Source organism: Plectropomus leopardus, chromosome 2 (assembly GCF_008729295.1).
Source record: "Plectropomus leopardus isolate mb chromosome 2, YSFRI_Pleo_2.0, whole genome shotgun sequence".
NCBI classification, from domain to species: Eukaryota; Metazoa; Chordata; class Actinopteri; order Perciformes; family Serranidae; genus Plectropomus; species Plectropomus leopardus.
Genome location: NC_056464.1, coordinates 35,486,483 through 35,500,731, shown reverse-complemented (window position 1 = coordinate 35,500,731; position 14,249 = coordinate 35,486,483). Strand labels below are relative to the sequence as shown.

Here is a 14,249-nt window from a genome sequence, read left to right as displayed (position 1 = left end):
GAATACAAAACACATAAACAGAGCAGCTTTATAGGAATACTGCATTCAGAAAATGACCATTTCTATATAAAAGTCCTGCCATGTTACTTTGAATTTATGAAGAAAAAAACATGATTGCTTAAATGTTATTATTTCAAACTGAACTGAAAATGATACTTATTTATGCACTTTTCAAAGCAGGGCAAAAAAAATGCATGTGTTATTCGACTGATAGATAGTTCTCTTTTAATGCTTATTTTAGTGCTTGTGAATTATATTTTGTCTCCTTTTGTGTCTCTGTCTGCAATTTTGTGTTTTTCACTGCTGACTGTCTCGGCCAGGTCTCCCTTGAAAAAGAGATTCTTAAATCTCAGTGGGACAAACCTGGTTAAATAAAAGTTAGATTAAAAAAAATAAATAAATAAAAAAACTTGGATAATAATGCACAAATTGTGAGAGCTTGTGAACAGATTTTGATATCGTTTTGCTGTTGATAAGCACATTTTCTTCACAAATTCAACGTAACACGACTAACTGATCTACAAAAAGTAATTTTGTTGGTGAAGTATTCCTTTAAAAAACCTTTTATTTGCGTATTTGTGACTGTGAAAAGTTAATACTGAAGTTTTATTTCATGAGCCTCAGGTGTTGTCCAATGATGCTGTTGTCTCCGTCCACCAGGTGTTGTCCAACGGGGAGCCGTGTCTCCTGTTCCAGGCCAGGAAGTTGTCTCTCCGCTACGAGAAGCAGAAGCAGCTGGACCTGACGGAGAGAGCCTTCTCTCCTCAGAAACCTGTCGACACCAGCCAGTCCGTCTGCCGCCACGACAAGGCCACGTATGTACACCTGTCTGCCAGAATAACCCACACGATCCTTTAAAACCACCAGGAAACATCAATTATTTACATTTAGCTGTATCCCGAACAGATAGTGTAATTTATACGAGTATGAGTGTCATCTGAGTAAAACATAAAATGTCTGTACTTGTGATGAAAGAAAATCCTCTTATTGATATGTACGTTCAGATCTTGTGATGAAAAATGATCCGACGCTGTTCTGTAAACAGTTTCCTAATAGATAAATAAAAATATGATAAACCCGTTACAATATTAGGTTTAAAATAACGACTTCTGGTTAGACTTCACCTGCTTCCAGTGTTAGTCACTGATGAGGATAAAGGTCATTTGTTGGTTGAACAGACACAGATAATGTTGTTCTCCCTCATTTCTAATAAAATTGTTCTAATAATTAAAATATAGAGTCCAAAGTGTGTTTGAGGAAGTATGTTCATGAAAAAAAAGTCCTTAAATTTGACCAAATCAGTCACTTCTGTTTGTTTTTCTGTCTATCTTCAGGCTGGTCATGAGATTTGGAGATGTGGAGGATTTGAGAGGCCTGTCGATCAGGTCGGTCACTCTGTCTGCCAAACACACACTAAAATGTAACTTTGTATATAACGTTCACCAAGACAAATATCTCATCAAACACTGGAAATACAGACATAACTGTAAATTTCCTCTTATTGTTCATATTAAAAGGTGCCCTGTGGAGTTTTTGTGTAAACAAACAAAATGTTTATGTTGATTCTGTATCACCAAAAACACACTATATGTATCCTTGGGGTCTAATGTTGAATGCATTTTCTCTCTAGAAAACATTTGCAAAGCAATTTTTTCCCCTTTTTTTTACATTTTGAAAGACATAGATTGGGAAATACTTCCGAGCTGCTTTAAAATATTGTGGTTTTGCTGTGTTTTGCAGTTTGGAGTTACAACACTGTGGTTAAAGTCTGGTTATGTGCACATCTAAGGTTATCATCTACACACGATCATTTGGAAATCTGCCTTGTTTTCAACAAAGTTTGCCAGATTGCAGTCTTATTCTTCCCTGCTGCTATTGGTGCATCACTTTATTTAACTTATTTATTTACCAGGAATAGTTTCATTGACATTCAGAATGTATTTTCCGAGGGAGTCCTGACCAAATAGCAGCACAAAGATTTTCACAGTAGACTAAAAAACGCAACATCAAAGGTTGTAACAAACTGCATAAAAATTTAAACTTAAGCAACAAACTTTAAACAGTCAAATAGCAGCGTTCAGAAACTGAACATTCAGTGTCCAAAAGGTCCTTAATCCTGTTTTTTAAATTTCAGCTGATGAAAGAGTCCAGTTTAAGGTCATGATCTGTGGATCAGAGGAGTGATGCGTCTCCACTGGCACAAAGAACACAGAACCCAACAAACTGCTCACAACGCCGCTGGAAATGAAAAACTCCACATGGTACCTTTAGGGCTGAAAGTTTAAAATTTGATATAAATTTGGACCGACGATGTCTTCTCGTCCCTCTGTGTCAGACTGCAGCTGTCCAACACTTTCTACGAGTCGTCAGGTCAGTGGTGGTTTTCGGTGGACAGCGTCTCTCTGCTGTACAACTCCTCTGAAGAGGCCGTGTTCAACGCCAGCGATGTGTACGCTCCGGCCTCCTCCTCCTACCTCTGCCTCCATGTCAGCAGCCTGCAGCGCTACAGCGCCCTGCTGCTGCCAGGCACCGACCGCGCACGCCGCTGGACCATCACCTTCACCAACTTCCAGGTACCCGTGAACCCAGGTACCTAACTGCTCAGCTGCAGACGGCAGCCTGACAGAGTTGGTGGAGTCGAGCTGGTGAACAGAGTGAAGCAGCTAAAAAAAGACGATATTTCACGTTTAAAGACAGAGCTGAAAGAGATACTGGATTTATTTTCATCAGGTGACACAAACACGACTCCAAATTAAATATAATGTTGTTGCATAACTGCTTGATGTGTAAATAAGCAACTGTTTTATAAAAAGTTAACGTATCAACTAAAAGAAACAATGTGTTTAAGATTTAGGGGCATTCAGTTGCATCTAGTGGTGAAGATTTCATATTGCAACCAGCTGAAAGCAGCTTAACATCCGTAACAGTGTCCCCTACACTACAGTGAAAACACAGATTGACGGAAAATCTTTTCAATGGCAGGGAAGGAGTTAAAAACAGTAAAAGAAACAATGGGGGAAACCTTGCAGCCGACCGATGTTGACCGATATGTTTTGGACTGATCTAGCAGCGCAGCAGTTTGACACGCAGCATAATGCAGTGAGTGTAGTACTGGCGGAGCAAAGCCACGAGCAAAGCGGCCAAAATCAAAGCAATTTATGCTTATTATTATCTTTTCTATTTATCGGCCAAAAATGTTATCATCAGAATTATCGGTATGACGTCATAAGTCTCATTATCGGGCCGATAATTATCGTGCATCCCTAGTTTGTTTCGATTTTTATCTCTAAGGTAGCTTACGTTTTTAGGTTTTTTGAGTTTTTCTCATGCACCTTGACTCCAGAGAGGATTTATTTCACTGCATACTTGCTTAAGGACAAATGACAATCAACTTGGATTTTGAGCCACCAAATCATGAATGTGTCCTCTTAATTATCTTCAAAATGTCTCTCTGCTCCTCAGATTCAGGCGTTCAATGTCACCGGCGGTAAATTTTCTCCTGCGAGCGTCTGCGCCACATTCCTGACGCCGGCCATCCTGATGGGTCTCATCACGTCCCTCATCCTGCTGCTGGTCCTGGCCTATGCCCTGCACATGGTCATCCACCTGAAACACATCGAGCACGACGATGAACACAAGGCCGACATCTACTTCCCCCAAAGCCCTGAACCGTGTGAACACTGCTGTGTGGAAAACGACGCAGAGAAAAATATTCTGTAGTGTAACCACGAAGATAATAAGAGACTTTGATGGTGAAAACTGGTATAAAACCTCTGGTGTGACTGAATTTTAAGCTCAGGATTAGATTTTTTTAAAGATATATTTCTAATGTTTTTTAATTTCCCTATTAGTGACTTTCTTTATAACAAATTTAATAATAAAAAAACTAAGCATTATTTGTTTTTTTCTGTTTGCCTCTATATTTTGCCTTTATCGAGCAGAAACATAATGCTACCTTGTATCCTAAAGAAGTAGTGGAAGCTTCACCCTTTAATAAACAAGATATTACAAGATAAGTAATTGTGTGAATAAACAGAAACCAAAAAACAACAACAAAAACTTAGGACATTTTTTAAAAACTAAAATCAGCTCATTGATATGAAATAATATTTAATTCTGCTTCTTTTCACAATACGAGTTTATTGCAGTTTTTTTTTCATTCCACCACTTTTCATTTCAAATTGTTCTTTTTCTAAAATATTCTGATCTAAGTGGCTGTTCTTTTTGTCTAAATATGCAAAAAAGCAATCATGCAACTGGCTTTGTCAGTAATAAATAAATAAACACATTCTATAATAAACTATGTTATTGTGAAAAGGAGCCTGATTAAAAAATACTTTATGATATTAAGGTTATCCTTTAAAATGTATTGTATCAATTGTTATATGCATTGTCTGCACTTATACATGTGACTATTTATTTCAGAATTTCAGGATTCAAAGATATTCCATGTCACATCCACAATAACAAACAATGCATAAAAACGTAAAGAATAGGGATAAGAAGCTTTTTTTTAATTGGAAAATCGAAATATATGTCTAAATATATGTATCAAATCTGAATCAGAAATAATTTATCGATCCTGTGGGGCAGATATTGATTCGTTACAGCAGCTCTGATGTTAAAAATTAAATAATTATAAAAACATCACATAATTAAGAAAAATAAATAGAATGATTTTATTTACATTTTAATTTTTTTTATTTCAGTGATATTAAAATTATTTATTGTTAATAGTTTGGGTCTGTTTTAATAGCGACTGGTGTAATTTCCATTTTGTCCGGCGGGTGGCAGTAATATCAGTAAAAGCGTAGATGCAGACATATTTTGTAGAAGAAGAAGATTGTCAGCGTGACTTCAGGAAAAGCAATGTTACGGACAGATAGTTTATTAACTTTTGTGAATTTTAAAAAAACTACACATTGTTTGAAGCAGCGGTTTTATTACTGAAGTCTGTGTGTTGTTTACTTTTTTTTACCAAATCGCTGGAGGTTGAATTAAAGTCGTTATTTTGCCGGTTTTCTCCTCGGGTTAGCTGTGCTAGTTAGCATCGTTGCTAACTGTTGTGGCAGCCAGGTGACGTCAGGGAGGGTCCACGCGCACCGGCAGTTGACCGTTTTAACGTTACCGGCGCGGCTGACTGTTAATTTTGTAGTTTATTGTCGGTGTAGTTCAGTCGTGCTGTCCTCCTCCTGTCCTCGGGGACTTCATGTTGAACCACCTCGCCGCTGCTCTCGCTCTGCTCCCCCGCCGCCTGCTCCCCTCCTCAGCCCGGACTGTGATCAGAGGCTGCCGTGTCCTCGGCAGGATGGAGCCGGCCGTGGTGCGGTGTCTCCCCGGGGAGTCCAAACTCACCATCTCCTTCTGTCTGGACGGCAGCAACAAGCACATGCTGCGGGACCAGGACGAGGCGCTGGGGAAAGTCCTGGCCCGGATCTCTAACAGCATCACAAAGAGCCAGGGGAAGGCGAAGAAGTCGAAGAAGAAACAGGGACAGCAGCCGTGCGGAGCCCCGGAGCCCGCCGTGGCGAGGCTGTTCTACGCCGGGGAGGAGGTGCCGGACACGGTGCTGAATTCGGAAGCGTGGCGGGACGGATCCGTGCTGCAGGTGGGAGACGTTAAATACTCTGTGTTTAGAAATGCTCCCACCTTCACCTCCGCTGAGCTCCCAGTGTCCCTGCTGGCCGGGTTCCCAGTCTGCCCCAATCTGGAGATAGAGTTTGGAAACCTCCAAGACTGCGAGTTTACGTGGTTTAAAGAAACCGCCCCAAACACAAGGTAGGAAGAGTCGCTGCTATTACGAGTTTATTACTATCCTGCACAGCAGCCCTGCAGTATATCCAATCTGTGTGAAGCTGACAGTGTGTATTTTTGTTGACATTATGTCAGGAGAGAGTGGATCGCAGAATATGTTTTCATTTTTGATCATTTTGGCTCTTTATGCATAAGGCATACATTTTGGCAAGTTTGTGTATTTTTGTTTGATCTTGGAATTTCCAGCTCAGCTCCTAAAAATAAGTCTTGAATACACCGTGTAAACAAAATTGTTGCGTTCATACGGTTTAGTGCAAAAAAATGCGTCATTGAAACCCATTCAGACAATTTCAGATCAAAGCATCAAACATGCATTTTATTATTTCTGGGTGTCATTCCGGGCTGTTGCATTGGACTGTAATTTTTACTATTTTCCACCTGATGACGCCATTTTTTGGCTTATGGAGAAAATACATGCTATTTCTACTAGGTGCACTATCACATTCAATGTTGCGGCAAATCTTTGACATATCCCAAGCTGTGATAACAATCAAAAAAAATCTATGTTGCATGTAGTATATTAATAAATAATTATTTTATGTTTTTTTTCGTCTAAAAACATAGTGGCATCATGACAAAAACATGTAATTTAAAGGGTTAAAATTCTGAAAATTAATGAATATTTGATATTTATGATTATGAATGATGTTGGTTGAAAAATGAGCTCAATTAAGGTAGAAAATAATATTAATGTTTAATATTTTTTATATCTTGATTTTGAAGAGCAGAGTGACAGAGCGATATGAGTGCATGCATTATAAAAGCATTCCCTATGGGTTAAAATAGAAACCAAACAACATGTTTGTTTTTCACTTTCACTTTTGTGGTAGACAGTGTATAATTTGTATCTCTTTTTCTTTAGTCTTGGTAATTTTTTAAAATGAAGTACGACCAATAAATCAGCTGGGACGATACATGGGCCAATATTAGTTTATCGCACTTAAATCAGGAACAGCTTTTATTGGTCAATTATTTGTACACATACAAGGACAAACATCAGCATGAAGATTTTTTGTTTATCAATTATATGTTAGTATGGTGGTGTAACCATATATCAATCTGGATTGTATCATCATGAATATTGTGATTTACAGAGCTATTTAGTATGATTGTATATGTTGTCCAGTACACTTCAGTAAAGATTACAAAGGCACAGATGACTTTCACAAAGTCATCAGAGGTCGCTGTTTTCCATCAGAAATAGTAAATTGGCCCAAATAAAAGTCTCACGTTAATGTCATTTAGTTAAAGAAGTTATAGAACATCCAGTACCTTGTCCTCAGTTTTTCCCTCTTCTTGTTGTCCCAGCCCTGAAGCTGCTGAAGAAGTTCCAGGTCAGGACGTCAGTTGGACAGAGGTAGGACGTGGCAGAGTCCACGTCCCGTCCAATCAGGACATCGGCTGCAGGCTCAAACTGCGCTGCACTCCAAAGGATGGAGGACGCAGCGGTCAGGCCAAGGAGCTCGTCTCTGTGGGAGCCGTGGAGGCCGGACCCGGCGTGTGCACGTTTGACAACCGACATGCGTACACGGTCAAAGAGGCGGAGTGGCCGACTATGAGGGTGGTGTCATACAACATCCTCGCCGATGTTTACGCCCAGACAGAACTGTCCAAGACGGTGCTTTACCCGTACTGCGCCCCCTACGCCCTGCAGCTGGACTACAGGCAGAACCTGATCAAGAAGGAGCTGGCCGGATACAACGCTGATATCATCTGTCTGCAGGAGGTCGATAAAGGTAATACGTGCAGGAACGACTCGTTGCTTTAAAAGTTAGTCTTCATCTTTTCAGTTAAGAACCGTCATTAGGTGGACAAGTGTGTCTGCTGTCTGACTTTTTAAATGTTCTCTGGACTCTTCAGGTGTGTTTGTGGACAGTCTGACTCCAGCTCTGGATGCCTTTGGTCTGGACGGCGTTTTCAGGATCAAAGAGAAGCAGCATGAGGGACTGGCCACTTTCTACCGCAGGTCAGGTCTGCCTGCAGAGTCTGGACAAAATGTCCTCTGTGTTTCGTCAGTGATGTGTGGCCACTTTTGATTCCACAAAGTCGTCTGTCATGGAGCAGGGGTTACCAACTGGTTCAGCTATGGGGTCAAAATTGCCTTTTAGTCATTAGTTTGTGGTTCACACATAAGAGAATTACCACATTTATTTCACAAAATGTAAACAACACTCGGGCTTAGGACACAAAGAAATATCACGTATTGCAAGAAAAAAAGTGTATTCAGTTAAAATTAAAAATAAATAAATAGCACTGCAACCAAAAAAAGAGAACAGTTTCAAGATCAGTTGTTGTGGTGCTGTAATCTGAACGTTCTGTAATAACGGATGTAATGATGCTCAGTGGGATGTCCAAAGCTTCAGATATGATTTTTAGAGCCCAGCCCTGATCTGGACTTCTCCAGAACTTAGTCCCCGACCTGTCTGAAGAGCTTTTTGGTCTTCATGGTGCCGCCTGCTCGGGGGAAAACGTTGCTCAGTGGTGCTGCAGACTCTGGGGCCTTTCAGAACTGATGTATACAAACTAAGATCATGTGTCACTTAAACTGCATACAGATGGACTTTATTTAACAAATTATGTGACTTTTGAAAGTGATTGGTAGCTCCAGGTCTTATTTAGGGGGGTCATAGCAAAGGGGGTGAACTCATATGCACAAAGCATTTTTCATTATTTTATTTTTCTGAATTTTTTTAAACTTTTTTTTTTTCATTTCACTTCACCACTATTTTGTGCAGATCAATTACAAAAAATCCTTAAAGAAATCCATTTAAATTGCAATTTGTGATGAAATAAAATAGGAAAATCACTAAGGTGTGTAAATACCTTTGCAAGGCACTGTATATGTATAATCTGTTAATAGAGATTAATATGATATTAAACATATTAATATTAATATATGATAATGACATACTGTCTTTTAGGTCAAAGTTTCAGCTGCTGAGCACTCATGACATCGTGCTGAGTGAGGCGTTGACCTCTGACCCCATCCATTCTTCACTGCTGGAGAGGGTCTCTACTAACGGCGCTCTGAAGGAGAAGATACTGCAGAGGTCCACCGCTCTGCAGGTACGCCTGCTCATCTTGCAGATTTGAAGCTCTTACTTAACTCAGAGTGCATGTTTGTAGTTTTATTTTTAGCTATTTACAATGATATTATTGTTTGTTGTTTTGTATGATTTTATTTCTATTTTAACTGTTTATTTGTCTGCTTGAATGATTGTTTTTAATGTCTTTGTTCATGCTCGGCATCATTCAAATGAATGAATGAATGAAATGTGTTGGGCATTTTAATAGGTTAATTGATCAATCATAAAATAATAGAATAATCAATAACGTAATGGTTGCAGCCTCAGTGTTGTAAACCCTCAGCTTTGGTCGGCTGTGTGAATCTGCTTTGTGACTCCTGCGTTTCCTGACTCGTTTCTGTGCAGGTCAGTGTGCTGGAGGACGTGAATAAACCAGGCAGGAAGGTCTGTGTGGCTAACACTCACCTGTACTGGCACCCGAAAGGTAGAACAACTCATGAGTCACTGGTGATACCAAAGTGAGGATTTGTACCCTTAAATACCTAGTTAAAAGAAAAATACATTTCCCTGTTTTATACCTGTGTCCCTGTATTAAATGAGGATTTATCTCTTGTTATATGCCAAAAATATGTCAAAAGATCGCGCCTCAGAGCATTTTATAGGTTCCCGCAGTCACGAAAAACCTAGAAAAGTCATGGAATATCACAGTTACACTTTCTATGCCTGGAAAAGTCATGGGATTAGTAAAAAACAATGAAAGTTTTGTTTTGTAATGAAATTGTTACAGTCGTCCTTCCTGGATAACCTTTCAGGTAATGTAACATAACAGCGTGTTTATTCTCTGCAGCTGCTGATGTAAAGTTACGGAGCTCTGATATGTGTCTGTGTCAGACAACGTTTATTTACCATCAAGTTGGTTTCTACATTTTCTCCCTGAATTCTGTCTCTCCGTCCATATATTCCATCTTGCTTAAATTACTATTACAGGCAAATAGATGAAGAAAAAATATTAAGGGTTCTTCAAAAGTCATGGAGAAGTTTTGCACTTTTGTCCGTACAAATTTTTACTTCAAAATCTGTGTTTTTCTGTTTCTGTAAAACCACGTTAAACAGTTTCAAATGTTTGACGACTGAAATACGTCACAGTACAGAAGCTAAAGACGCTTCAGCTTCCCTTTCAGTCGTACTTTAATATGTGCAAGAAAACATTTCTAAAACCTGAACTGTTTTACTTTGAAGGAGGCCATGTTCGCTTGGTCCAGATGGGCGTGGCTCTGCAGCACCTGAGTCATGTGATCAGCGAGGTCGCACCTGGAGCCCCTCTGGTCTTTTGTGGTGACTTCAACTCCACCCCTAACTCAGGTATCTCCACAGCAGCACCGGTCTCTGTCGGGATTCACTTTGTCTTTGATTAATTTTAGTTGAAGCGACTGATTTTGAAAATTCCACATTTCCTGTTTTGCTGTGACTGTATTTATTCGTCTTCCTGTCTGCAGGTGTGTTCCAGCTGCTCAGTGAGGTGCTGGTTCCTCCGCAGCATGCAGACTGGAGCAGCTCGGGGCCGGAGGAGTCCTGCGGTATGGAGCTGCTCTCTGGCTTCCCCCCGCTGCTGAGCGCCTACGGCCAGCCGGCTTACACAAACTACGTGGGAGGATTTCACGGCTGCCTGGACTACATCTTCATTCAGCCGGACAGCATGCAGGTACGAAGACTGAGACTCATACGGCTACTGCTGCTGCCAATTCTCTTACTACAACCACTGCTGTTAATTTTGGCCTAGACCTTAGAAACATGCCTCTACATTAGTATTCGGACACCTTTCACAAGCATTTAAACCTTGGAAACCTGAGCAAATTGGTTTGACTTCTTTTGAAAACATGGAAAAAAAGGCAAGAAATAAGTAAAATTTACAAGACAAAATGTCTTAAAAAGAGAGTGAAAAATACTGAATAAAGTGTGTTTTCTATCTGCTTTATGCTCCACCCACTTGTTTTACTAAAAAAAAATATATATATAAAATGTAACGGGTGAGTCCTATAAAAATGCACCATCCCATAAACTTGTTAAAATGATTTATTTCGTTTATTTGATAGGGACAATGCAAGTTAACATAGTACAACTTCAGGCTGTTACAAAGGATCTGCGGTAACTGATGTTTCACACATAGTGATTATAACTATTGCTCGTTTCCAACTCCTGTCTCTAGTTCAGCTTTTAGTTAAGAAAAAGAAAAAAAAAGGTAACAAGGTTATACAGTAATGTGCATACAAAAACAGTTATGGTAAAAATAACACAATAAGGTAAATATTTACATCAAGGTTACACAGAATGACAACATACAGTTACAGTTCAAAAAGGAGACAAATATTAAGGTTACAAACAGCTAAACTATGAGACATTATAAAATCTCCACTTTTTCTTCAGCTAACCTTCAACACTTCAGCTATAGAGATCTAAACTTTTTTGTATCAGGCTGAAAATGTGTTTATTTCTGCTGTAAAATTAGGCATTTTAACGTGGGGGTCTGTGGGGACTGACTTGGTCTTGCAGCCAGACTCAAGTGGTCTTTAGAGGAACTGGAGTTTTTGACACTCTGGCTTCATTTTTCAGCCTCGGATGTTGCCGCTCGGTCCTGTATTACATTTTTTTAAAAAAACTATCTTTGCACAGATGGATGGAGAAGTAGATGTTGACGTGCTGCTGTTTGTGTGTGTTTGTGCAGGTGGAGCAGGTGATTCCTCTGCCCAGCCACCAGGAGGTCACCACCTACGAGGCTCTGCCCAGCGTGGCTCACCCCTCCGACCACATCGCCCTGATCTCTGACCTGCGCTGGAACCCCTGACCTCTGACCTCTGACCTCTGACCTCAAACCGCCCGGACAGATGATCATGAAGAACCGGGCCGTCAGTTTCTCCTCAAACACATCATGACTTTGGATTTTTCGGTACTTGAACAAAGTCTGAAAGGTGTTCCTGCAGGTTTGTTTGAGATTAGTGAAAGATGAGAGAAACACGGACGCGCTGAGAAAAAATCTCACACCAGAGAACTGTCTGAAATCACGATATGAAATTAAATGTTTTTATTGAATTCATATTGTATTATTTAAAGTACAATAATTCATTTTAATCACTGATATTCAGTGTTCGGGTTTTCACTGGGTAGAGATAAATTGCAAATTAATTTTAAATTTAAAAGTCATCAATTATTTGGTACAAAAAACAGAAACGAAGTTACACCTCTGCGTCATATTAGGTTGATAATATATATTTCTAATATGAGCTTATTTTAGTGACAGCATAAATTCCTTTCTTGCCCCCAAAACAACTGTTACTTATACTTATTGGCCTCAAAGACGTGGTTGATAAAAATATTTGAATAAAGATATTTTTTATTCCTTTTTTATTTTAATACATTTATTTTAGCCAAACAAGATGGTCAGAGTTTCTTTGGGGTTTTTTAAATTAAAGTTTCAGTCTCCATCATTAAAGTTCATGCATGAATCAGATATTTAGCTTATTTTTTTGTTTTTTGTCGATTTATTCTCTCATGGGACAAAATATTCACTTGGGACACTTAAAATCGTATGAAAACTGATTCCCCTCATGAAGAATAAAATAGTTGTAAGTTTAGCGGCTGTTCTTTATTTATCGGAGGAGGGTCGGCTGGAGTGTGACTTCTTCTTTTGGGTTGTTTTATTGACTTTCAGCTAGATAAAAATACTTTTCCTTGAGTGTTACTGGAAAAAAACAAACGACCCTCCCTCCACCATAAATTAGTAATTAGATTTTAATATTTACCCTTTAAAGTTTTAAACTTTAACAAAATCCTGGATTTGAAAAAAAGCCTTGGTTTTTCACTCTTGTCATGCATGCTGGTTTGTTCATGTGAAAGGTTTATTTTTGGCCAAATTTTAAATAAGACGTAGATTAAAATGACTTTGATGAAAAATCACTATATAAGGCTCAGATTTGGTTTTGATTTTTCCTGATTGAAGCCTTAGTTCAACTTAATGTGTTCAAAGACCTTCAGAAACTCGAAAATCTAACAAAAAAATCTGTTTTTACTGTCTCTGACTGAGATAAATGATGTGTTATTTTTTGTGATTTTGGATTTCGATGGCATGTATTCTTTAAAAATCTAATCTAAATGCCTCCCCGTTTTTGCAACACCCCCTCCCCTCTTATACATAATCAGTCTCTTGGGAATTACAAAAATTTTGAAAATGCACTTAGTAAAACTAAATTATGAAATGTTAAGGGAAATGAGCACGTTTTGGATCAGAATTATGAGAAATTAAGTCAAAGTAGGTTAGAATTGTGTGCTAAATTAAGATTAAAAAAATATTGGGTAAAACATTTTTTTAAAAAAAAAAACATAAACGTTTTTAAACTGTATTGGTGATTTTTTTCATTCATTATATGTAAATACAGAGAGCGAAATGCGGTGAATCCACCTTCCATCGCCACGCTGTTTTTCTCTGATTGGTCAGAAGTCGTGAAGAGGCGGGACCACAGTGTGTGGGACATACCATTATGTCATATGTTAGGGGGTGCAGATTAAAGTTTGAGTAAAGATTACGGAACAGATGGGACAGAGGAGACGGTTTTTATAGAAATTTCCCTTCAAATAAAATACTTTAGGACCTCACATGTTGTTTTTGTAGAATGTAGATAAAACTGCATTTTTAATAAAGGCTCCGGCGGATATTAACACCCCCCGGCCAGTGACAGCAGTAAGAGGCAAACCGTTAAGTTCGTTAAAGTTAGTCAGACAGACCGGAAACAGGGTGAATTGGCCTTTAAAATTAAAGCATTAATATTTATGTCCCCTGCAGGTTACAGTTCTAACGCACTATTAAATTACTTAAAAATGTTTGGGTACTACATAGAAATTACAAAAACAGAAAAGACATCCTTAAACAGTCTCAATTTAAGGTCAGATTAAGGTCACTTTAACATCAAATCCATAGACTTTATGCAAAGTTATATTCTTATGTTTTAGGTCTGTCTATTCTCTAATAAGCACGACAATGTGCAGAATAGGTTGATTTTAATTTCGCAAGTCAGTTATTTTTGTAGAAAAAAAGGGGCTCTAAACCAAGCCCCCAATAAAATAAAAAGTTTTATCATAAAAACCAGCTCATGAAGGAACAGAATAAAATAAAAGCCAACAAAGGGCCTTCATCGGGCACGAACAAGAAAGGAGTTCAACATCTCTCTAAACTAAGCTGTAATTAGACAGATGAACACCAGCTGATGGAGGAGCAGGCTCAGTCAAAAGGAGACACCTGGTGAAACTGCTCAGCAGACCTGATCACACTGCAGACCTGTGTAAAACTGAACAGTTAAACATGTCAAATAATAGTGTATGAATGCAAAAAAACACAATGACAGATGTACCGTTTAAAAA

The 14,249-nt window shown here is 38.8% G+C and overlaps 2 protein-coding genes across 3 annotated transcripts; both read left to right on the top strand.

Moving 5' to 3' along the window:
* The first annotated feature begins 1,340 nt into the window (after positions 1-1,340).
* On the top strand, positions 1,341-3,720 carry LOC121950956 (V-type proton ATPase subunit S1-like protein). The gene is made up of 3 exons (XM_042497101.1): positions 1,341-1,385; positions 2,336-2,573; positions 3,463-3,720. The coding sequence occupies exons 1-3, from the start codon at positions 1,342-1,344 to the stop codon at positions 3,718-3,720; spliced, it is 540 nt and encodes a 179-aa protein (XP_042353035.1). The 5' UTR covers position 1,341.
* A 1,069-nt stretch (positions 3,721-4,789) lies between these two features.
* Positions 4,790-12,469, top strand: pde12 (phosphodiesterase 12). 2 transcript variants are annotated; one of them, XM_042511323.1, is made up of 8 exons: positions 4,790-5,778; positions 7,123-7,550; positions 7,675-7,780; positions 8,736-8,880; positions 9,246-9,324; positions 10,080-10,202; positions 10,337-10,542; positions 11,563-12,469. In XM_042511323.1, the coding sequence occupies exons 1-8, from the start codon at positions 5,210-5,212 to the stop codon at positions 11,680-11,682; spliced, it is 1,776 nt and encodes a 591-aa protein (XP_042367257.1). In that variant the 5' UTR covers positions 4,790-5,209; the 3' UTR covers positions 11,683-12,469. The 2 variants fall into 2 exon arrangements, with proteins under 2 accessions (XP_042367257.1, XP_042367265.1); XM_042511331.1 differs by lacking the exon at positions 11,563-12,469 and having other exon boundaries at positions 9,246-9,358; positions 10,337-10,427.
* Positions 12,470-14,249: the final 1,780 nt, after the last annotated feature.